Source organism: Stenella coeruleoalba (genome assembly GCF_951394435.1).
Source record: "Stenella coeruleoalba genome assembly, chromosome: 12".
In the NCBI taxonomy this organism is placed as follows: domain Eukaryota; kingdom Metazoa; phylum Chordata; class Mammalia; order Artiodactyla; family Delphinidae; genus Stenella; species Stenella coeruleoalba.
In genome coordinates, this window is record NC_137158.1 from 49,365,721 (window position 1) to 49,388,632 (window position 22,912).

Sequence of the window (22,912 nt, forward strand, 5' to 3'; positions counted from 1 at the left end):
ACTTAAGATGAAAATTCTGTTTATATTTTTTTGAAGAAAAGTTTGAGACTTTTTCTTCACTCTTAACACTTTGTTCACTCTTTACCAAATGCTCTCTGAGTGCCTCCCAGTGCAGGATGGGTGCAACCAGACTGAACACAAATATATGCCAGATGCCACATTGTCTTATATTTATATTAATTAATAAGCCATGGCACCTTCCTTTTAAAATTTTATGTATTTTTGCATATTTGCCCTTTTTCTAGTCTTTAGCTCTGTGCAGATGAGAAGCAAGTGTAACTTGCTCTCTGCTCAATCCCTAGGACCTAGGACAGTGTCTGATATACTCTGGGTGCTTAATAAACATTTGTGGAATGAATGAATGAGTAAACAAATAATGACACTGGAGTGTGATGCATGTGAATAGGAGTTTGCATAAAGTCCTTTGGAGAGTCAGAAGAAGCAAGAACAAATTGGGGGAACAGAGAGGCAGACAGGTCACAAACATGTAAACTGAGACTTGAAGGAAGAGTAGACATTTTTCAAGAAGAGTAGCAGACAGACAGGGAGGGCTATTTCAGGTAGAGTCCAGAAAAGTGAAAGTCAGCAAGGGTGTGGCTGCGGGAGGGACGGGAACTGTGTGACTTTGTCAGGCAGAATCTGGGGCAGAACTGCAAGCCCCTCTTCAGGAGTGAACAGTCTTCTGTCACTGGGGGCGGGAGTGGGGGCGGGGTAGGGGGTGGGAAGTACCAGAAGAAAAGGCAAGTGTCACTCTCACCTAATGCGTGTCTCCACTGCTGTGGAAACAAAGGGTTTGTTTGTTTGTTTTGGAGGATGGGGACAGGTGAGGGGACTCTCCATCAAAACCACTTTATGCATTCTTCTTTGGATATGATTATTTTAAGTCACTGTAAGTGCTTTTCAAACATGTAAGCTGATTTTGGAAGCAATACTGGCTCCCTCAGAAGTTATTTCATCAATCTTTCCTAGTTCATAACATTGAATTTGTTGGTTTCCAAAGCTACTCTGGGATGAAAACAAAACTATACTTCAATTTTAAAAGCAGTTCTTAACTTGCAGTCATGGTTTTATTTTCCTGGGATTATTTGAATATACCAGTGACACAACTGATAATAATGCTCTTACCAGAGCAGCAATCAGGTGGGTTGAACTCTATTTCTTTTCTTCTACAAATGTTAAAAGAAAACCTCTTGTTCTTCAATAAAAAAATATGTGGAAAAGTCTTCAATTACTGCATCATACTAGTGTGAAGAAAGAACTGGATATTTCTGTTCTCATGTCAGAAAATAAGAGCTAAACTCTGACCTTGGAAGATGAGCAATAATATGTGTTTGAAGCAGTCTGATTGAAGGACAGTATCCAAAAAAGCCTAGGGTATTTGGAAATGGCAAGCAAGATAACAGCAAATGTGTTCTCATAACAAAACAAGCTGGAGGCTTCCCAAGGTAGAGAGATGATTCTTTCTAGCTCTTTCTTACAGAGCTAGAAACAGGAGCTGGGATTCAGGGATTGAAGGCATAATCCTGCCAGGTACAGAGCTAAGAACATGTACATATATTAGCTATTTTAGTTCTCACGATGTAGGTGTTATTATTCCCATTTTACAGATGAGAAAATGAAGGTTTTGATGTCTTGTAATCTGGGCGTGGTGGCCTCTAGTCCATGGATGGAACATTGCTGGCTTGTGCACTGCTGTTTCCTGCTCCAGCATCCACAACAGACAACACTGAAGGGATAGCCTAGCTGCTCCACCTGGGCTGACCACTCCTCTCATTTTACAGATAAGGAAACTGAGACGTAAGGACTTCAAGGGCTTGTTCCAAATCATGCGGGAAGTTAATAATAGAGCCACGTTTGGAACTCAGTTGTCTTCTCAGTGAAGTCTGCTTCCCATTGGCCCAACTGTACCTACTTTCTACCCCTTCTCTACTGCATCATATAGAGAAAAAAGACTAGAGGGATTTTATTTTAATGGTGGCATTTAAAACATATAAAATTTTGCAGCTCCTCGCTAAGACTACATTAAGTCACAAAGTTATAAATCTGGAAATATCAGATAGCAGTGTGAATAGCAGTGAAATTTACTTAGGATTTATTTAACTAGTGAGGTTAAAGTATTGTATTGACTAGCAGGGTGGTGATGAGGTTTTGCACAAAGAAGGAAGAGACTTAGTCTGCTTCTCTTCTGTCACTTACCAAAATAGAGGCCTTGGGTCCCAAGAAGCCAAAGCTGCCACGTCCATGAAATGGGACCAATAGCACTGTGCTTGCCTTAAGAAGTTGCTATGGTGACCTCCCGTCCTGGTGCTAAGCAGTGATTCAAAGCTATGTGTTTCTACTTTCCACCAACAACTATAAAAATTGAAAGTCAGGAACAAAGTTCTTAAAGATTCTGTGAATGAGAATCATCACTTATTTCTCCTGTAAGAGTTAAAAAACAGAACAAAATAAGACAAACAAAACAAAGAGCTCTCAGGTGTTAGTCATTTTCTGGAAAATGCTATTTGAAAATCAGTACATTTTATGGCCCTTTTTGCAGAATTATGAATTAATATGTGTTCATAGCCTAAGGCCAAAATATCCCAGGATGCGGAAAAGTTGCTATGCATCTATGACTGTTCTCTAAGCTTTCATGGTAATTTGCATTCGCTGGGGAATCAAATGGATCTGTAACACAAAATTACATTAATTTATTAGTAAGTAACGGCATATCTTAAGGAGATTCAAAGTGATCATAAGTCAAAAAATCTTTGGCGATTAGCATCGCAATGAATGTAAAAACGCGGCATGGGGGGGAGCGTAGGTGGGTGTGGGTGGAAATGAAGGTCCTTTGCAAGAACATCTTATATATTTACATGGCACGTGGCCAAACTAGGAATTCTGTGTAGTCTGTGCAAGTGACAGTCATGTTAAAATTCAACAAGAAGAAACAATTTAAGAACCGACTTTAAAAGCAGCTTTTGGGAGAAGAAAGCAAATGAAACAAAGGAGTGATTGAAGTTAATACTTTTAAGATTACCTCAATAAGAAAAGAGTTGTTTAAAAATCCAATGTAAATCTCTTTCTTAAAGATTTAGGTGTACGGCTTAGTGTTCAGAAATGCTTTTGTGAAAGGATGAATCTACGTTTTCCAAATTATGTTTCAAGTTGTTGTTGTGCTTAAACCTTGAAGTAGAAATAAAAATTCAGAAAAAGGTACATATGCTTGTCATGACTTGCTAATGAATTCACGATTTCTTCTGCTATCTCAGGACTTCCACCTCTCGACTTTAGTATGCTTAGGAATAACAGAAAGAGCTCATTAAACATGGATATTCCAGGCCACCCCCCAATTTTGATTTGCTCAATTTAGGGTAATGCTCTGGAATCTGCATTTTAACAAGACCTACAAGAGGTTCTGATACAGGTGAACTGTAGCCCACACCTTGAGAAATACAGCCTTAGACCAATTTCCAAGGGTGAACTCTGAGTTGACACCTTTATGTTGGAGTGGCTGGTTGGATATAACATATGCTCTCCTATATTGTTCCTTCCTATGAGCATAAATCTTACCAAATTCCTGTGTCTGGTAGCACAGAGCCAGGACAGAAAAGAGTTCCTGACCTTGGGAAAATTTCCCAGTTTCCTCATATTTAAAATAAGAGAGTTGGACTAAATGCTGTCTAGACTCCTATGTAGTTCTAATAGTTTATATGTATATCTGATGCCTGGTAAATATTTTGTAAAGATTATGACTCATGTGTTGGCCAATGTAGACGGAATGAGCCAGGAAAAAACAAAGATCAGTCTTTGGGTCATTAAATCAGTTAAAAAGATGAAATAAGATTTCCCCTCAGCCCCAACCTAAGGAGCTAGAAGGTCAATTAGATAAGGAACTCTGTGCTTAAATTAAAAAAGATCTATGTTGTTTTCCTAAAACTTTATGCAACTGTCTACATATAATTATCAGAAATTAGATGTATTGATTGTCAAGTTGCCATAACGGTGTGGATGGTTGACAATTAGTATGAATAAAAATCATGCTTAGAATCTTTTTAAATAATCCTGTCACCAACAGAGTAAACACAACCCACGTCATTTGTGTTACAAATAATTGAATTCAGAAGGTTCCCATTTTACTAACTCTACGTTAAGTGAGAAACCAATTTCTTTGCTTCATGCTATTGAAATAGTTTTTTTTATATGATATAGGGACTGTGAGATTAAGTTACAGAAAACAATAGTAGGTTATTCAAACAGAAACACTGGAAAAAACTCAGTATTAAAGAAATCACGACTTAATTTTTTTGGTGTGCATTTTACACAAGGCCATACATGGTACCTTAATGATATAAATGGAGTAAAAAAAAATCTGTTGGTTGAGGGTTGATTCCAGTCATAAATACTAATTTACTCTATATTTCCCTAAAATTACTATAGGTAGCAATAAAAAAATTACCCATTCTTATGATTATTTATTTAAAACAACAGCATGTTATGTAATACTGGTACTTAATATTTTTAAAAAATGTACTGCTTTTAAGACATTTGCAAATAGCTGTAGCAAAGCCTATGAATATAAGGTAGAATCTGTTTTGTTTTGTTTTCTTTCAGCAGTGGTGGTGGTGGGGGAGTTTGATCTCCTCAACTGGACTGTAAACTTAAGAGCAAGGACCATACTCTTTATGTTATTTCTAACGCCAACTCCCTGCCTCTACCCTACCCGCCCTGGTGTTCACCATATGTTAGATTCTTAATAAAACTGTTTGATTAAATAAGATGGTTATGCAACATTATTCGCAATTTAAAGTTTTTAATGGGAAATATTTCCTCATCACAATTCTCCAGGTGTGGTACGGAATCACTGTTAGGATCTAATATTTCCATTTGCAACTGTACACAGTCATCCCAACATATTCAGAAGCTTCCTTAAAAGGAGAGAAAACCCAAAAAACAAATGACGAGATATATTAAAAGGCTTTATTTACAATAGAGAAATTTTACAAATATAGTTTTTAAAAATTATGTGTCGATCTATCATTTCCCATAACATTAGAGATTTATATAAAGTTGGAAATGACAGAATGGATTTAAGTACAAATCAAAAACAATCAATGGAAAGAACTGGTAGTACATATGAAGGCATCATGACAAACATCACTGAGTTCTGTAAACTGCCACACAACTTATATGTGTAATATTAATTGCACGACGTATCCCAAACAAAAGCAGAAACACAAAATTAAGTACTATTTTAATTATTCACCTTTTGGGATGTGAAAACATATGTAAACTTAATTGCACAGTTTTTGCTGAAAATGAATGAAAGACAGCATTTACCTAAGGACTTCAGTTGTTTAAAATAATTAGTGCAAAATATAACTTTAATTAAATAACATCACCATAATATTAATCTCTTATCTTGTTTACATTTTTGGTGTTCTGGGTTTTGTTAAAATATCCAAGTTCTAGAATTGAAATACCTTTGTTCTTGCCACCGGCCGAGCAACACGCAGTACAATCTTCTTGCCTATTTATTCCAGAATACAAAAGGTACGTCATAGTGCAGTGCGTACATACAACTTGATTTTAATATCCTATCTGCTGCAGAAATACCTATCAGCTTGTGCTCTTTCAAATCAGATTGAAAAGCAAAGAAAATAAATTAATTTAAATTGCTAGTCCAAGGACAGTCATGTGAAAATTATAATCTAAATACATAGGGCCCAATTTTAACAAGAATCTTCTATATTTTGCCTTTAAGTCCTGGGAAGAGCAATCATGACGTACTAAGGGATCTTTTTTTCACTTACTAATTTTATTGATTTATTGTTTGAATGAATAATATTGAAAAAAAGGGCAGGTCACACAAGGTGGACTAAGTCTATTGAGATCTAAGAAAATAACTGTCTTAAAAAATATTAGGTTGAATCACATGGAATTGCTGATACTGAACAATCTTTAAACTAGGAATGTCTCAATTTCACGTGCTTCAGCCTAATCCATGGGGTTGCACTGATCTATTTGACCACTGTGGTTGAAAATGCAGGTGGTCAAAATCTTTGTACCTCAGTATATGCATCATCATATTAGCCCTTTCATGGGAATATATATAAAATATGAACAAATATGGTAAGAAAACACAAGGTGTCACCAGATCTATTTTTGGGAAAACCATTTATATCTCAAAAAAGGCTTTGAAGAGTCATGTAATCATAATTATTTTGAACTGCTATAGGATTGTAGGGGATTGGGAGTGTCCATTCCTATATATTACTTCTAAGTGGAAATCGCTATGTTGAATTTAACCAGACAAAATACACTACATCCTAATTTGACCTAAAAGTTTATTAGATTTTCCTCAATTGACCATGAATAGATACACTGGCAAAAATTCAGAGTTAAATCCTGCTTTCATAAACTGAAATGAAATAATTTACTACATTTGAGAAAGGGCTCTTCTCAAATCTGAAAAACCTGAACGAAATGTAATGGTTTCTTTTTTTCGAGAAAAAAGAATTAAAGATGAAATGCAAAAAAAAAACCATATGAAATACTCACCCTCTCTTCAGAGAGAGCCCCAATTTCTTCATATATTCAGATAAAAGCTAACACACTAAAAGTTATACAATTTCCCTTTAAAAAATATAATTCGGTTAACAGCAGAGCTCTGAAAAACTGGAAAGCTCACTTCTCTGTGTGGTAGAGAATGGAAGAAATTAACCAGTACATGATCCAGAGATGACACAGGGCATTTAAAGTAAACCTTGAGAACTAATTCCCAAATTAGGAAACACTAATATAAGTGACCAACAAAAATATACCATGGATCCAATGAAATGAGGTCAAGAGGAGATGATCCTTCTGGGATGACATTCTAATTTGAATTAAAATGTGAGTAAAGTATTTTAGAAGACACTCTATCAAATAATGATAGACCTGCATAAGGAGGCTTGTCACAGTTATAAGATCTGTCTCTGGTGGATAGACAAACCAGATTAACACGAAATTGAAAAGGAAAAAGCTTTTTTATTATTTAATTTATTATTATGGCTTTTTGCAACATGGCAAAACATTACAGCTTACAGCAGACACCATCTCCTCATAGAGGAGGAAAAAGTTTTGCAGTCAAATCAAAATTGTAATTAAGAGGTCATTGGTATACCATTCTATTTAGTTTAATAAAAATGATACTACACCTTCCTGAACTCCAGATAAAAGATTACTTAAAACAAACAAACAAACAAAAAACCATGTGATTCACTGAATGAATAATAAAGGCTACAATAAGGAATTTAGGTCCATCTATGCCTATGATAATAAACATAAAAGACTGCAAAACAATTTTAAAACTTAGAATAATCACAGACCTATTAATAAAAATTCATCATATGCCTGATCACCAGAAAAGGAATTATTAAGGTATGCAGTGAAGGGAATGGAGGAGAGTAAAATATAAAATGTCTTTTTATTTCTCATTGACTTCAACTTTCTTTATATTCCTAGAGAGTACAGGGAGAAGATGTGCCTCGGTATTGAAGATCCAGTGTTCCAGTGGAAGTAGATCGTCATCAGAAAATATTAAGTACAAATATCTGGAGAGAGAAACATGGGTATGTGAGGCCTGAGAGACCCTGTCAGCCAGTGAAACCACAAAGAGACAGAAAAAAAACACATCAATGTCTCCATTCATCTTATGGGAGAATCATGGACAACCGTCAAGTATAGCAAAACCTTAAGGGGTATACTCATTAATGCCGAAGAAAGAAGCTGCTCTGTGCTTTGGTCCCCGTGTACGAGAACCATACAAAGCAGTCCCAAGTTGTCGAACTTACATGATGATGAAAACACACCTGCAATTACTGCCGTGCACGTAGAATGGCATTCGGAAGCAGTCATGCTTGATGTTATTTGAATGTGTTCATGATAAACACAACTAGAAAGAAGATCTCTTCAGGTATCTTAGTCACATACAACCGGAATAATTTTTACTTACTTTAGTGTTTCTGCCAGGAAGAAACTCTGCTGCACATCATCATAGCTCTCCTTGTGGAAGTAAACATCCCTGAGGCCTGAATAGCCTCCTTTCACTCTGCAGTGTTTCTCCAAAGCCTAAATCACAATGAGGAGGGAAAAAAAATGGTCACATTCCAGTAAACTGACTGTCACAAATTTTTACCATTAGATTGTCACATTTAACTAAAATAAGGATTCAAATGGAATGATAGATTGCAATAGTTTCAGGTGAAAATTTAAAAAACCTTAACATGTAAATGCAAATAAAGTATGGAAAGTTAAAGGACATATGGACGGTATATCTCATCTAATTGGAAACACTTCTACATTTAGTTCTGGAATTTCAGTGATTTTTACCATTTCTTTTTATGGTCTAGAGCAGGATGCACCAACTACAGACCACAAGCTGTATCCAGCCTGCTTTTTGTTTTTGTAAGTAAGGTATTATTGAACCACAGCCACACTCACTTGTTTACATATTGTGTGTGGCTGTTTTTTCACTACAATGGCAGAGCTGAGTAAATGCAGAGGGCCCCCAAGCCCAATTCTCTCTGGCCCTTTCAGAAAAAGTTTGCTGAACCCTGGTCTAGAGAGATTGTTCATGTCAACCGGGATTCTAAACCGCTGGTTGAGAAAGTGCACTGGAACCAAAACAGCTGCTACTATCATCAGAATATCTTATTTTTAAAAAATTGACTGGAGTACTGAGTGATATTGGTGACTGACAGATATAAAAGAGAAAATGGAAAGCAGTGAAAAAAACATGGCTGGTATCCATTTCTGAAATACATCTTTCTTTTCTTTAGTCTGAGATGGAAGAAAGATGGGATGAAACCACTGATAACTACGAGGAGAGAAATGAGCCTACATTTCTACAGCTGCCTGACTACAATGAGTACTACAGTCAGAGATGGGAAGAGACATGGGTTGGGCAGGGTGGGAACGAAAATTTAGGTAACACCTAAAATAACTTGCCTTCCATTCTGTCAGCTGCTGCTAACCTGACTGCTCTTTGTATTTGGAAATTACATTGGTTTGCTTGGCTGGTTACCAGGCATAGTCATCTCCAGGAAAGTTATTTTCTATTCACCACATCCTATTAATTCTAATAGCTAAAAGGTCAAATAAAGATTTCCACTGTATACAAACTGTCACTGGAAATCTGGTTCTAATTCATAGAATGTGGACAAAAATAATAAAGTAAGTGTAAGCCTAAGCCCCTTAAAGTTTTTAATGAGATAAAGAAAACATAGGAAACATGAAAAAAATGTTACTCTTAGGTTCTCACGTCATTATTCATTTATTTTTCAGTTTTCTTTTACAGATCACAACCCTGTTCCTCTTTTTTTATGTGCATAATTACATCATATTTTCCTCCCATTTAGCTCAACTACCAAGATATGGCATAGGTCCTGCCATGTTAGTTGAGAAAAATCTTCATTGGCTAGAAAAGGGTTTTGGAGGAAAGCACGGCTCTAAGCATGTGGAGCCCAGAAAACGTGGGAGGGATGAGGCAAAGGCAGGGAGCAGGAATGTGGTGCTGAGAGCTCAGCTTCCATCTGCAGACACTGATAATGAGGATATTGATCCTGCACCCTGGGGCTGGAGGGCAGAAGGGAGAGAGCATGCGGCCCAGAGGAGAAGCATTTAATTACCAGGCAAAAGAAAATCTAACTGGCAGGCTATGTGAATAAAAAACACCCATCTCCTGGTTTGGTACTGTTTAAAAGCCCCGGGGAATATAAGAACAATTAACTTAAAAAAAATCTTCGATTAAATTCTTAGTTTCAGACAAAGAGCTAAGTGGGGGAAAAGCCTGAAGAAAGGAACTTTCAGGTCCTATTATATTTTTCCTTCCTTCTTTTTTGATAACAGTTCTTTTTGATAAAAAGTCATATACCAGATACATGGAGTAGGCCAAAACTTATTTATAAAAAAGGAAAAAAACCCCAAGATTTAGAAGAAATGGGTAAATTTGTTATCACTGAACATAATGAAATCCTATTTCTAGACATCTCCTTAATAAAGAGATTTTATCCACAGATGTTTTTCTTGGTTTGCCCCTTGAAGTTTTTTGGTAATAAAGAAATAAGCTAAAGAGAGGGCCAGGCATGATAACAGCTAACCCTCCCTCCTGTAGAAATTTCTATAAGCTCCTTCTTTTATTATAGAAAAAAGAGTTGTTTTGGGGGTAGGCGCTGCCCAAACGTTTTTCATCTTTTCAGATCACCTCCACTCATTCTTTTTCTCCCCCAATCCTGATGTGGTGAACCAGAGTAGTCAAGAAGACAATCTAACGTTTTAGAGGTGGGGGCCGAATCCCAGCTCCAGACTCCCTAGCTGCGGCCTCAGTTTCCTGGACCCAGGAAGCATGCCTTTTCTCAACATGAGGTTGTCCTGAGAAAAAAACTCAAGACTAGTCCAGAAGATGGCAGAGGAGTAAGATGTGGAGATCACCTTCCTCCCCACAAACACATCAAAGATATATCTACACATGGAACAACTCCTACAGAACACCCACTGAACGCTGGCAGAAGACCTCAGACCTCCCAAAAGTCAAGAAACTCCCCACGTACCTGGGTAGGGCAAAAGAAAAAAGAAAAAACAGAGACAAAAGAATAGGGATGGAACCTGCACCTCTGCGAGGGAGCTGTGAAGGAGGAACAGTTTCCACACACTAGGAAGCCCCTTCGCAGGTGGAGACAGGGGTTGGCTGGGTGGAAGCTTTGGAGCCACGGAGGAGAGAGCAGCAATAGGGGTGCAGAGGGCAAAGCGGAGAGATTCCTGCACAGAGGATCAGTGCCGACCAGCACTCACCAGCCCGAGAGGCTTGTCTGCTCACCTGCCAGGGTGGCGGGGGCTGGGAGCTGAGGCTCAGACTTCGGAGGTCAGATCCCAGGGAGAGGACTGGGGTTGGCTGCGTGAACGCAGCCTGAAGGGGGCTAGTGCGCCACAGCTAGCCAGGAGGGAGTCCGGGAAAAAGTCTGGATCTGCCAGAGGCAAGAGACCATTGTTTTGGGGTGCGTGACGAGAGGGGATTCCTTCCCTGTCTGTCCACAGAAGGCAGCAGAGCACTGCCTAAACAAGCTCCAGAGACAGGCATGAGCCGCAGCTATCAACTCGGACACCAGAGATGGGCTTAAACGCTAACGTGGCTGCTGAGGCCACCAAGAAGCCTGTGTGCGAGCACAGGTCACTATCCACACCTCCCTTCCCAGGAGCCTGTGCAGCCCGCCCCTGTCAGGGTCCCGTGATCCAGGGACAACTTCCCTGGGAGAACACACTGTGCGCCTCAGGCTGTTGCAACGTCATGTCGGCCTCTGACACTGCAGGCTCGCCCCACATTCCGTACTCCTCCTCCCCCCGGGTCTGAGTGAGCCAGAGCCCCGAATCAGCTGCTGCTTTAACCCCGTCCTGTCTGAGCGAAGAACAGACGCCCTCCAGCGACCTACACGCAGAGGAGGGGCCAAATCCAAAGCTGAGCCCCGGGAGCTGTGCGAACAAAGAAGAGAAAGGGAAATCTCTCCCAGCAGCCTCAGGAGCAGTGGATTAAAGCTCCACAATCAACTTGATGTACCCTGCATCTGTGGAATGCCCGAACACACAACGAATGAACCCAAAATTGAGGTGGTGGACTTTGGGAGCAACTGTAGACTTGGGGTTTGCTGTGTGCGACTGACTTGTTTCTGATTTTTATGTTTATCTTAGTATAGTTTTTAGTGCTTCTTATCATTGGTGGATTTATTGGTTTGGTTGCTCTTTTTTTTTTACTTAATTTTTTTATTTTAATAATTTAAAAAAATTTTAATTATTTAATTTAATTTATTACTATTATTTTCTTTCTTTTTTTCCCTCCCTTTCTTCTGAGCCATGTGGCTAACAGGGTCTTGGTGCTCTGGCTGGGGATCAGGCCTGAGCCTCTGAGGTGGGAGAGACAAGTTCAGGACACTGGACCACCAGAGATCTCCAGGCCCCACATAATATCAATCAGCGAGAGCTCTTCCAAGGATCTCCGTCTCAATGTTACGACCCAGTTCTACCCAACGGCCAGCACGCTCTAGTGCTGGACGCCCCATGCCAAACAACTAGCAAGAGAGGAACACAAACCCACCCATTAGCAGAGAGGCTGCCTAAAATCATAATAAGGTCACAGACACCCCAAAACACACCACTGGAAGCAGCCCTGCTACCAGAAAGACAATATCCAGCCCCACCCACCAGAACACAGGTGCCAGTCCCCTCTACCAGGAAGCCTACACAACCCAATGAAGCAACCTTACCCACTGGGGGCAGACACCAAAAACACCAGGAACTACAAAAATTCAGTCTGTGAAAAGGAGACCCCAAACACAGCAAGTTAAGCAAAACAGGAAGAAAGGGAAATATGCAGCAGAGGAAGGAGCAACACACCACACCAAACAAATGAAGAGGAAATAGGCAGTCTACCTGAAAAAGAATTCAGAGTAATGATAGTAAAGATGATTCAAAATCTTGGAAACAGAATGGAGAAAATACAAGAAACGTTTAACAAGGACCTAGAAGAAATAAAGAGCAAACAAACAATGATGAACAACACAATAAATGAAATTAAAAATTCTCTAGAATGAATTAATAGCACAATAACTGAGGCAGAAGAACGGATAAGTGACCTGGAAGATAAAATTGTGGAAATAACTATTTCAGAGCAGAATAAAGACAAAAGAATTGAGGACAGTCTCAGAGATCTCTGGGACAACATTAAACACACCAACATTCGAATTATAGGGGTCCCAGAAGAAGAAGAGAAAAAGAAAGGGAGTGAGAAAATATTTGAAGAGATTATAGTTGAAAACTTCCCTAATATGGGAAAGGAAATAGTCAATTAAGTCTAGGAATCACAGAGAGTCCCATACAGGATAAATCCAAGGAGAAACACGCCAAGACACATATTAATCAAACTATCAAAAATTAAATACAAAGAAAAAATATTAAAAGCAGCAAGGGAAAAGCAACAAATAACATACAAGGGAATCTCCATAACGTTAACAGCTGATCTTTAAGCAGAAACTCTGCAAGCAGGAAGGGTGTGGCAGGACATATTTAAAATGAAGAAAGGGAAAAACCTACAACCAAGAGTACTCTACCCCACAAGGATCTCATTCAGATTCCACGGAGAAATTAAAACCTTTACAGACAAGCAAAAGATAAGAGAATTCAGCAGCACCAAACCAGCTTTACAAAAAATGCTAAAGGAACTTTTCTAGGCAGGAAACACAAGAGAAGGAAAAGACCTACAAAAACAAACCCCAAACAATTAAGAAAATGATACTAGGAACATACATATTGATAACTAGCTTAAATGTAAATGGATTAAATGCTCCAACCAAAAGACACAGACTGGCTGAATGGATACAAAAACAAGACCTGTATATATGCTGTCTACAAAAGACCCACTTCAGACCTAGGGACACATACAGACTGAAAGTGAGGGGATGGAAAAAGATATTCCATGCAAATGGAAATCAAAAGACAGCTGGAGAAGCAATTCTCATATCAGACAAAATCGACTTTAAATTAAAGACTATTACAAGGAAAAAGAAGGACCCTACATAATGATGAAGGGATCAATCCAAGAAGAAGATATAACAATTGTAAATATTTATGCACAGAACATAGGAGCACCTCAATACATGAGGCAAATAATAACAGCCATAAAAGGGGAAATCAATAGTAACACAATCATAGTGGGGGACTTTGACACCCCACTTTCACCAATGCACAGATCATCCAAAATGAAAATAAATAAGGAAACACAAGCATTAAATGACACATTAAACAGGATGGCCTTAATTGATATTTATAGGACATTCCATCCAAAAACAACAGAATACACTTTCTTCTAAACTGCTCTTGGAACATTCTCCAGGACAGATCATATCTTGGGTCACAAATCAAGCCTTGGTAAATTTAAGAAAATTGAAATCATATCAAGTATCTTTTATGACCACAAAGCTATGAGACTAGATGTCAATTACAAGAAAAAAACTGTAAAAAATACAAACACATGGAGGCTAAACAATATGATACTAAATAACCAAAAGATCACTGAAGAAATCAAAGAGGAAATCAAAAAATACTCAGAAACAAATGACAACGAAAACACAATGACCCAAAACCTACAGGATGCAGCAAAAGCAGTTCTAAGAGGGAAGTTTATAGCAATACAATCCTACCTCAAGAAACAAGAAAAGTCTCAAATAAACAATCTAAATTTACACCTAAAGAAATTAGAGAAAGAAGAACAAAAAAACCCAAGTTAGCAGAAGGAAAGAAGTCATAAAGATCAGATCAGAAATAAATGAAAAAGAAATGAAGGAAACAATAGCAAAGATCAATAAAACTAAAAGCTGGTTCTTTGAGAAGATAAACACAATTGATATACCATTAGTCAGACTCATCAAGAGAAAAAGGGAGAAGACTCAAATCAATAGAATTAGAAATGAAAAAGGAGAAGTAACAACTGACACCGCAGAAATAAAAAGGATCATGAGAGATTACTACAAGCAACTATATGCCAATAAAATGGACATCCTGGAGGAAATGGACAAATTCTTAGAAAAGCACAACCTTCTGAGACTGAACTAGGAAGAAATAGAAAATATAAACAAACCAATCACAAGTAATGAAATTGAAACTGTGATTAAAAATCTTCCAACAAGCAAAAGCTCAGGATTAGATGGCTTCACAGGTGAATTCTATCAAACATTTAGAGAAGAGTTAACACCTATCCTTCTAAAACTCTTCCAAAATACAGCAGCGGGAGGAACACCCAAACTCATTCTATGAGGCCACCATCACCCTGATACCAAAACCAGACAAAGATGTCACAAAAAAAGAAACTATAGGCCAATATCACTGATGAACATAGATGCAAAAATCCTCAACAGAATACTAGCAAACAGAATCCAACAACACATTAAAAGGATTATACACCATGCTCAATTGGGTTTTAACCTAGGAATGCAAGGATTCTTCAATAACACAAATCAATCAATGTGATACACCATATTAACAAACTGAAGGAGAAAAACCATATGATCATCTCAAGAGATGCAGAAAAAGCTTTCAACAAAATTCAATGCCCATTTATGATAAAAACCCTGCAGAAAGTAGGCATAGAGGGAACTTACCTCAACATAATGAAAGCCTTTTATGACAAACCCACAGCAAACAACATTCTCAATGGTGAAAAACTGAAACAATTTCCACTAAGATCAGGAACAAGACAAGGTTTTCCACTCTCACTGCTGTTATTCAACATAGTGGTGGAAGTTTTAGCCACAGCAATCAGAGAAGTAAAAGGAATCCAAATCGGAAAAGAAGAAGTAAAACTGTCACTGTTTGCAGATGACATGATACTATACATAGAGAATCCTAAAGATGCTACTAGAAAACTACTAGAGCTAATCAACAAATTTGGTAAAGTAGCAGGATACAAAATTAATGCATGGAAATCCCTTGCCTTCCTATACACTAATGATGAAAAATCTGAAAGGGAAATTAAGGAAATACTCCCATTTACCACTGCAACAAAAAGAACAAAATACCTAAGAATAAACCTACCTAATGAGACAAAAGACCTGTATGCAGAAAACAATAAGACACAGATGAAAGAAATTAAAGATGATACAAAGGGATGGAGAGATGTATATACTATGTTCTCAGACTGGAAGAATCAATATTGTGAAAATGACTATACTATCCAAAGCAATCTACAGATTCAAGGCAATCCCTATCAGACTACCAATGGCATTTTTCACAGAACTAGAACAAAAAAATGCAAAATTTCTATGGAAACACAAAAGACCCTGAATAGCCAAAGCAATCTTGGGGAAGAAAAACGGAGCTGGAGGAATCAGGCTCCCTGACTTCAGACTATACTACAAAGCTACAGTAATCAAGACAGTATGGTACTGGCACAAAAACAAAAAGATAGATCAATGGAACAGGATAGAAAGCCCAGAGATAAACCCATGCACATATGGTCACCTTATTTTTGATAAATAAGGCAAGAATATACAATGGAGAAAAGACAGCCTCTTCAATAAGTGGTGCTGGGAAAACTGGACAGCTACATGTAAAAGAATGAAATTAGAACACTCCCTAACACCAAACACAAAAATAAAATAAAAATGGATTAAAGACCTAAATGTAAGTCCAGACAGTATAAAACTCTTAGAGGAAAACATATAACACTCTCTGACATAAATCACAGTAAGATTCTTTTTGACCCACCTCCTAGAGAAATGGAAATAAAAACAAAAATAAACAAATGGGACCTAATGAAACTTAAAAGCTTTTGCACAGCAAAGGAAACCATAAGCAAGACGAGAAGACAACCCTTAGAATGAGAGAAAATATTTGCAAACGAAGCAACTGACAAAGGATTAATCTCCAAAATATACAAGCAGTTCATGCAGCTCAATATCAAAAACACAAACAACCCAATCCAAAAATGGGCAGAAGACCTAAATAGACATTTCTCCAAAGAAGATATACAGATTGCCAACAAACACATGAAAGGATGCTCAACGTCACTTATCATTAGAGAAATGTAAATCAAAACTACAATGAGGTATCACCTCACCCCAGTCAGAATGGCCATCATCAAAAAATCTAGAAACAATAAATGCTGGAGAGGGTGTGAGAAAAGGGAACTCTCTTTCACTGTTGTGGGAATGTAAATTGATACAGCCACTATGGAGAACAGTATGGAGGTTCCTTAAAAAACTAAAAATAGAATTACCATATGACCCAGCAATCCCACTACTGGGCATATACCCTGAGAAAACCATAATTCAAAAAGAGTTATGTACCACAATGTTCACTGCAGCACTATTTACAATAGCCAGTACATGGAAGTAACCTAAGTGTCCATCGACAGATGAATGGATAAAGAAGATGTGGCACATACATACAATGGAATATTACTCAGCCATAAAAAGAAATGAAATTGAGTTATTTGCAGTGAGGTGGATGGATGGACCTAGAGTCTGTCATGCAGACTGAAGTAAGTCAGAAAGAGAAAAACAAATACTGTATGCTACTACACATGTATGGAATCTAAAAAAAAAAAAAATGGTTCTGAAGAACCTAGGGGCAGGACAGGAATAAAGATACAGACGTAGAGAATGGACTTGAGGACATGGGGAGGGGGAAGGATAAGCTGGGACGAAGTGAGAGAGTGACATGGACTTATACATACTACCAAATGTAAAATAGATAGCTACTGGGAAGCAGCTCCATGGCACGGGGCAATTAGCTTGGTGCTTTGTAACCACCTAGAGGGGTGCGATAAGGAGGATGGAAAGGAGATGCAAGAGGGAAGAGATATGGGAATATATGTATACATATAGCTGATTCACTTTGCTATACAGAAGAAACTAACACAACATTGTAAAGTAATTATACTACAATAAAAATGTTTTAAAAAAAACGAATAAAACTCAAGATGAAGACACACTTAGCACAGTGACAGGGGCCTTTCAGATGTTTAGAGAGGCCTAGCTATTTTTATTCTTCGAGGCTTTTGGTAAGTTAAAATGAAAAAAGGCGGGGGGATGCTGAATAGGCATTTTTAACTTTCAAAAAATGAAAAACCTTCATGTCAAGTTTAATTTTAAGACTTTAGGGATGTGAAGCTGGGGACAAGCAGCTCTCCTGGGCCCCCCATAATAGGCCCTGGTTTTACAGTTTTTCCACAGTGGAAGTGGCTATGTATCCAGGCTGGTTAGTCTGATCAGAACATCATTTCACCACAATCTGTTCTGGGGCTCTCAGCCTCTGGGCAAGAGTTCCTCTAAAAACAGAGCATGAGACAAGGATTGGATGCAGGGAGATTTTGGGGGAGGTGATATCAGGAAGTGAGTGAGTGGGGAGAGTGAAACAAGGAAGGGAGAAGGGCCAGTGAAATACACGTTGAGCGGGTCACTGCTGTGTGCATGGGGGGGCTTGCTCCCACTGGAAACCCTCTAAGGAACCATCTAGAATGCATCTCAGAATTATTCTTCAGAGAAGCAAGACTGGATAGTTATCCGTCAACTCTTAAAACCTCACTTGGCTGAGGGCTGCCCCTGCGGCTGCAGACTCTCCCAGGCTTCCCAGACCACAGCCAGCTGCCTGTGAAGGGGCTCTGAGTTAGCACAGTTGACAAGACTGGGTGCTGGAAGTCATGCTGCCCACAGACCAGGGTGCCGCTCACTGCAGCCGTAGCTGAGACACAGGGTGGGCTGCGGAGATGGGACAGGAAAAAAAGGGCTGCCATACGTTCTAAGTCTATGATCTCTGTGCTTTACAAAAGGCCAAGAGCCCCTAGCACTCCTCTCTCCCCACTACACCTCAAGTTCTAACAGAAGTTATTGATACTACTGGCAAAAACAAGGGGAATTCCTGTGTTGTGACAAGTTAACAATTTGACATCATATGCTACACTAAAAGGGGTTAATAGATAAAAATCCTAACACATCAAACCAACCTTATTACCCTACAAAAAACCAATGCACTCCCCCCTCAAAGAACCAAGCAAATGGAATCTTCCTGCCCACATGACAGTATTTACTTACTTCTTCCACTTTTGATCAATCTGTTATATACTTTTCACACTTTAACGTCTCTAAAATTGGCAATGTCATAATTTAATTGGTAGTGTTGTGCTTTCTTAATGGCATATAAAATGGTGTTTCTTATCAGTTATGGTGTTTTATATTTGATGAAATATGTTATTACTGATATTTTCAATTTAAACTGATTTGCAAGGTGAGTATTAACCTTAATTTCTTTGCTGGCCTATTGAAGACCAAAATAATTCCCAATCACCAAGGCTTAGATGAATCTCAATTTTAATATACTTTTTCCAGAGGAAAAAACATAAACTTAAAGAAACTGAAATTACAACTGACTAACCATAATTAGAAAATTATGCCAAAAAAAAGAGGCCTAAAAAATTGCTATTACTTAAAATGGTTGACAACTGGTTATAAGACACACATTAAATGAAGAGGGTTAATAAGCAAGATTCATCAATGGTTTCCTGAGATACCAGATAAATTTTACATAAAGGCAATATTCATTTTAGATTTCCCGAGAGAAGTTATTCCTAATGGTTTTAAAAGACAGATAACTTTCTAACAAAGAGTGCTAGACAATAAGAGAATGTAATTAAAGCATTTGCTTGTTCTTATCCCCTGAATTCCCTCTCACTCCTTTTGGAATAATAGCTCTTAAAATTAGACGTTGTGGAGTTCCCTGGTGGCGCAGTGGTTGGGAGTCCGCTTGCTGATGCAGGGGATGCGGGTTTGTGCCCCGGTCCGGGAGGATCCCACGTGCTGCGGAGCAGCTGGGCCCGTGAACCCGCGTACCGCAAAAAAGAAAAAATAAATTAGACGTTGTTTGATGTATATCCTGAAGGGCACCTCTGCTGGCATTCAGCACACAAAGTGTTCAACAGATTAGTTTAGGAAGATGATACACCATATTCAGCAGGAAGAGACTCAAGAAGCGACAAAGACAATTCAAATAACACACTGGACAGATATGAAGCTTATGGATATTCAGAGAACCCTGAGACTAGTGTCGGAATATTCTTGTACAAAGTAGCTCTTCTACAGGTACTTTCTAAAATTTAGCTCTAAGTAGCTAAGTTACTCTAACTAAAAGCATATTTTATCATTTTCATGCCCAAAGACTAAAAGAAGCAATCACATAGTGGTTTCTTGAAACAGAGAGCAGGTTGGGGTAACTATTCCCAAGTTGCCCGTAATCCTTTGTGGAATTAACCGATCACCTTTTTTATAGTCATGAGAACTTAATTTTATAATATGCCTTTCTAGATTTCTCCTTCAACACCAGAGTAGGTATATTTATATCACTGTTACATAAAGCAAAGCTGAAGCCAGGGATATTGGATGACTTAACTGAAAACACTCAGTCTTGAATGGAAAAATGGTTGGTCAAAACTTTAAAAATCATAGAAAAGTTGATATGCTAGATTTATAGGTATGACTGAACATTTTTTCCACAGACATTTTTCTTTCTTTTTTTTTTTTTTTTTTTGCGGTACGCAGGCCTCTCACTGCTGTGGCCTCTCCCGTTGCGGAGCACAGGCTCCGGACGCACAGGCTCAGCGGCCATGGCTCATGGGCCCAGCCGCTCCGCGGCATGTGGGATCTTCTCGGACTGGGGCATGAACCCGTGTCCCCTGCATTGGCAGGCGGACTCTCAACCACTGCGCCACCAGGGAAGCCCCCCACAGACATTTTTCTATAAGAAACATAAGCAAACTAAAACGTCACCTCTACAGCTTCCCAGGCCCATTTCCTGTATTTTGGATCATGAGTCAGTCGCCACATGTACATGTAAGTCTCAACAACTTCTGGCCGTAGGATGTAGTATTTTTCATTTTGCCTCGTAGCAATGGCTTCAACACCGCCATCGAATCTGAAAGCTTCTGGTCCCAGTTTCACAACTAAAGGAGATGCAATGGAGGACAAAGGTTATTGTCCTAGACAATGTTTAGTGTCTATAACTTAAATGAAACTAGAAAGTACCTTACAACATTCAAGAGAGGTGTCAAAACAATCATTTTAAGGAATAATTATAAACACTGTATAATAAGCAATATTCAATATACCTTTATAATTTATTCATTGAAAAGAGTCCATTTTAGAAAATGGTAATGATCCCTTATTTTCTTTCATTTAACCACCATTTACTGAGCACCCACTGGGTAGGTGCAAAGCACCACCTTATTAGTGAGCTAGAAAATCAGTGGTTGAGAATTCTAAGTCATTATGTCATAAAGGTTATTTAGTATTTGTACATCAAACTCCTATTTTTATAAGAAGGCCTCCAGACTCATCATATATTTCATGGAGATTCTGGGAAGATTAATAATGGTTTATAGCATACCAAGTTTCTTTTGTACTGGGACAGAGACTCTCACCCAATGTTATTTACCTAAAGCAGGGCCAATAAGTTAGACAGACTTAACCCTTTATGGCCTGGATTTTTGTTTCTTGGTAAACTAAAGGTAAATATTTTTATATAGAAGAGTAATGCCTCTTAAAGTAAAAACAGAAATTCCTTTAAGATATTAATCATGATCATCAAGTTTCATCAGGCATGGTGGATGTTCTTTTGATGGCAACAAATGGACAAAATGGACAAAGTTCCTTACTGAATGAAATAAAAAGCACATAGACTGTGTATGAAGAGTAACAGGTACTCACATGTGCGATTGTAAGATTCATGACAGGTACGGGCAATTTCAGCCCCGAGTTGAAGGTAGTGTTGGGTCAGGCCTTCAGGAGCGTCATCTGCCCCGAGGGCAAACATGCCTCCCGCAAAGCAGGTCAGGTGGCCCATCTTGTGTTCCAGGAGGCCCCCTTTCCATTCTGCGATGTAAGTCAGTCCGTTACGTGACTTCCGGATCAAGTGAGTCTCAATTGCCTGAAAATAATACTTATTTTCAACGTTTTGTAATCTCTTCTCAGATTTATACCAAAAACACCATAACATTAAAAAAAATAAAAATATATAAAACATCACTCACGATTGATTTGAGTTTGTTACTACAAATCCAATTCGACCTGAAATTTCATGTTATTGCTCTCTGTATATGTCCTCTAGTCTATGCCTTATTAGTTTGGTTAGTTATAATGAACACTGTTGGGCCAGCCCAGTAGGCTTTTCTCAGTTGCATGCCCAAACACCTGTAGTTCTCATACTGAAAAAGCTGTTTCCTTTTCAAAGACAGGCTACTGGTATAGTGGTAGGAGCTGCTTTACTGCATTTCCATTTTCACAAATGGAGAAACAACACAAAGCACAGGCTCTACCATGAATGGTGAACAGACCATATTTGTGTATAAAATCCAGGCTGGTGGTATTACCCCTCCTTTCTCTCTCTTAGGCTTGGAGGGGTAGCAAAACAGAGTGGGAAAAAGGAGCTGTTCTTGAGTCAATCAGATTGCTTGGCTTCAAATTCCAGCTCTGACACTTACTATCTGTAAACTTTGTGGGTAATTTGCTTACTGTATCCTTAAATCTCAGTGTCTTTATGCATAAAATGGGAATAGTAGTATCCACTGTGAAAACTGCAATATTTTGTTTATAAAGCAGTCAGTACTGTGATTAGCACTTGATAAAGGTCATTTATAATCGTCACATCTCCACTGTGGTAACACATGAATTAAATTCCTCCTTAATAATTCTTTTAAAAAACATTAATATACAATGAATAAGTATTTTTTTTTAAAAAAAGAATAAAGGTCTGTAAATTTGGGAGAAATGATGTTTACAAAAGTGGCTTGTTAAACACCTTTTATTTCTGCCCCAGGACTGTTGATATTCTTTTGAACAAACAAAATAAAATAAGCCCTTTTTTAAAAAAAAAACCCCAAAATTGTAGTGTAAGTGCTTGGCATTACTATTTTTAATTACTTTAACAGGAAATGCTCCCCTACAGCCCCAATTACTTCTTGGAAGGAGAAGGGCTATGATTGTGTCTATAACTGTTATACTATTATAAAAAAAGAGAGGATTTTAGGAATCACATTTGGGAATACAGGCATAGCTCATTTTATTGAGTCTTGCTTTATTGTGCTTTGCAGATACTGCATTTTTCACAAATGGAAGTTTTGCAGTGACCCTGTGTCAAGCAAGTCTATCAGCGCTGTTTTTCCAACAGCATTTGCTCTTTTCATGTCTCGATGTCACATTTTGATAATCTGCAATACTTCAAACTTTTTCATTATTATTATATTCGTTAGGGTGATCTGTATCAGTGATCTTTAACGTTACTATTACAACTCACTGAAGACTCAGATGACAGTTAGCATTTTTTAACTAAGGTAAGTACATTGTTTTTTTACACATATTGC

At 38.2% G+C, this 22,912-nt stretch overlaps 1 protein-coding gene across 3 annotated transcripts in view; it reads right to left on the reverse strand.

Moving 5' to 3' along the window:
* Nucleotides 1-3,114: 3,114 nt before the first annotated feature.
* MAN1A1 (mannosidase alpha class 1A member 1) overlaps nt 3,115-22,912 on the reverse strand; it is a 175,013-nt gene continuing 155,215 nt past the window's right edge. The window contains exons 9-13 of one of the 3 annotated variants that reach the window (XM_079939505.1): nt 21,261-21,480; nt 20,325-20,497; nt 7,976-8,091; nt 5,463-5,509; nt 3,115-3,165 (exon numbers count right to left, since the gene is read on the reverse strand). In XM_079939505.1, coding sequence (XP_079795631.1) covers nt 3,143-3,165; nt 5,463-5,509; nt 7,976-8,091; nt 20,325-20,497; nt 21,261-21,480 — 579 coding nt within the window. In that variant the 3' untranslated portion in view covers nt 3,115-3,142. Of the gene's footprint in view, nt 3,166-4,900; nt 7,575-7,975; nt 8,092-20,324; nt 20,498-21,260; nt 21,481-22,912 lie in introns of those variants that run through there. The other 2 variants (XM_079939506.1, XM_079939504.1) reach the window with 2 other exon arrangements.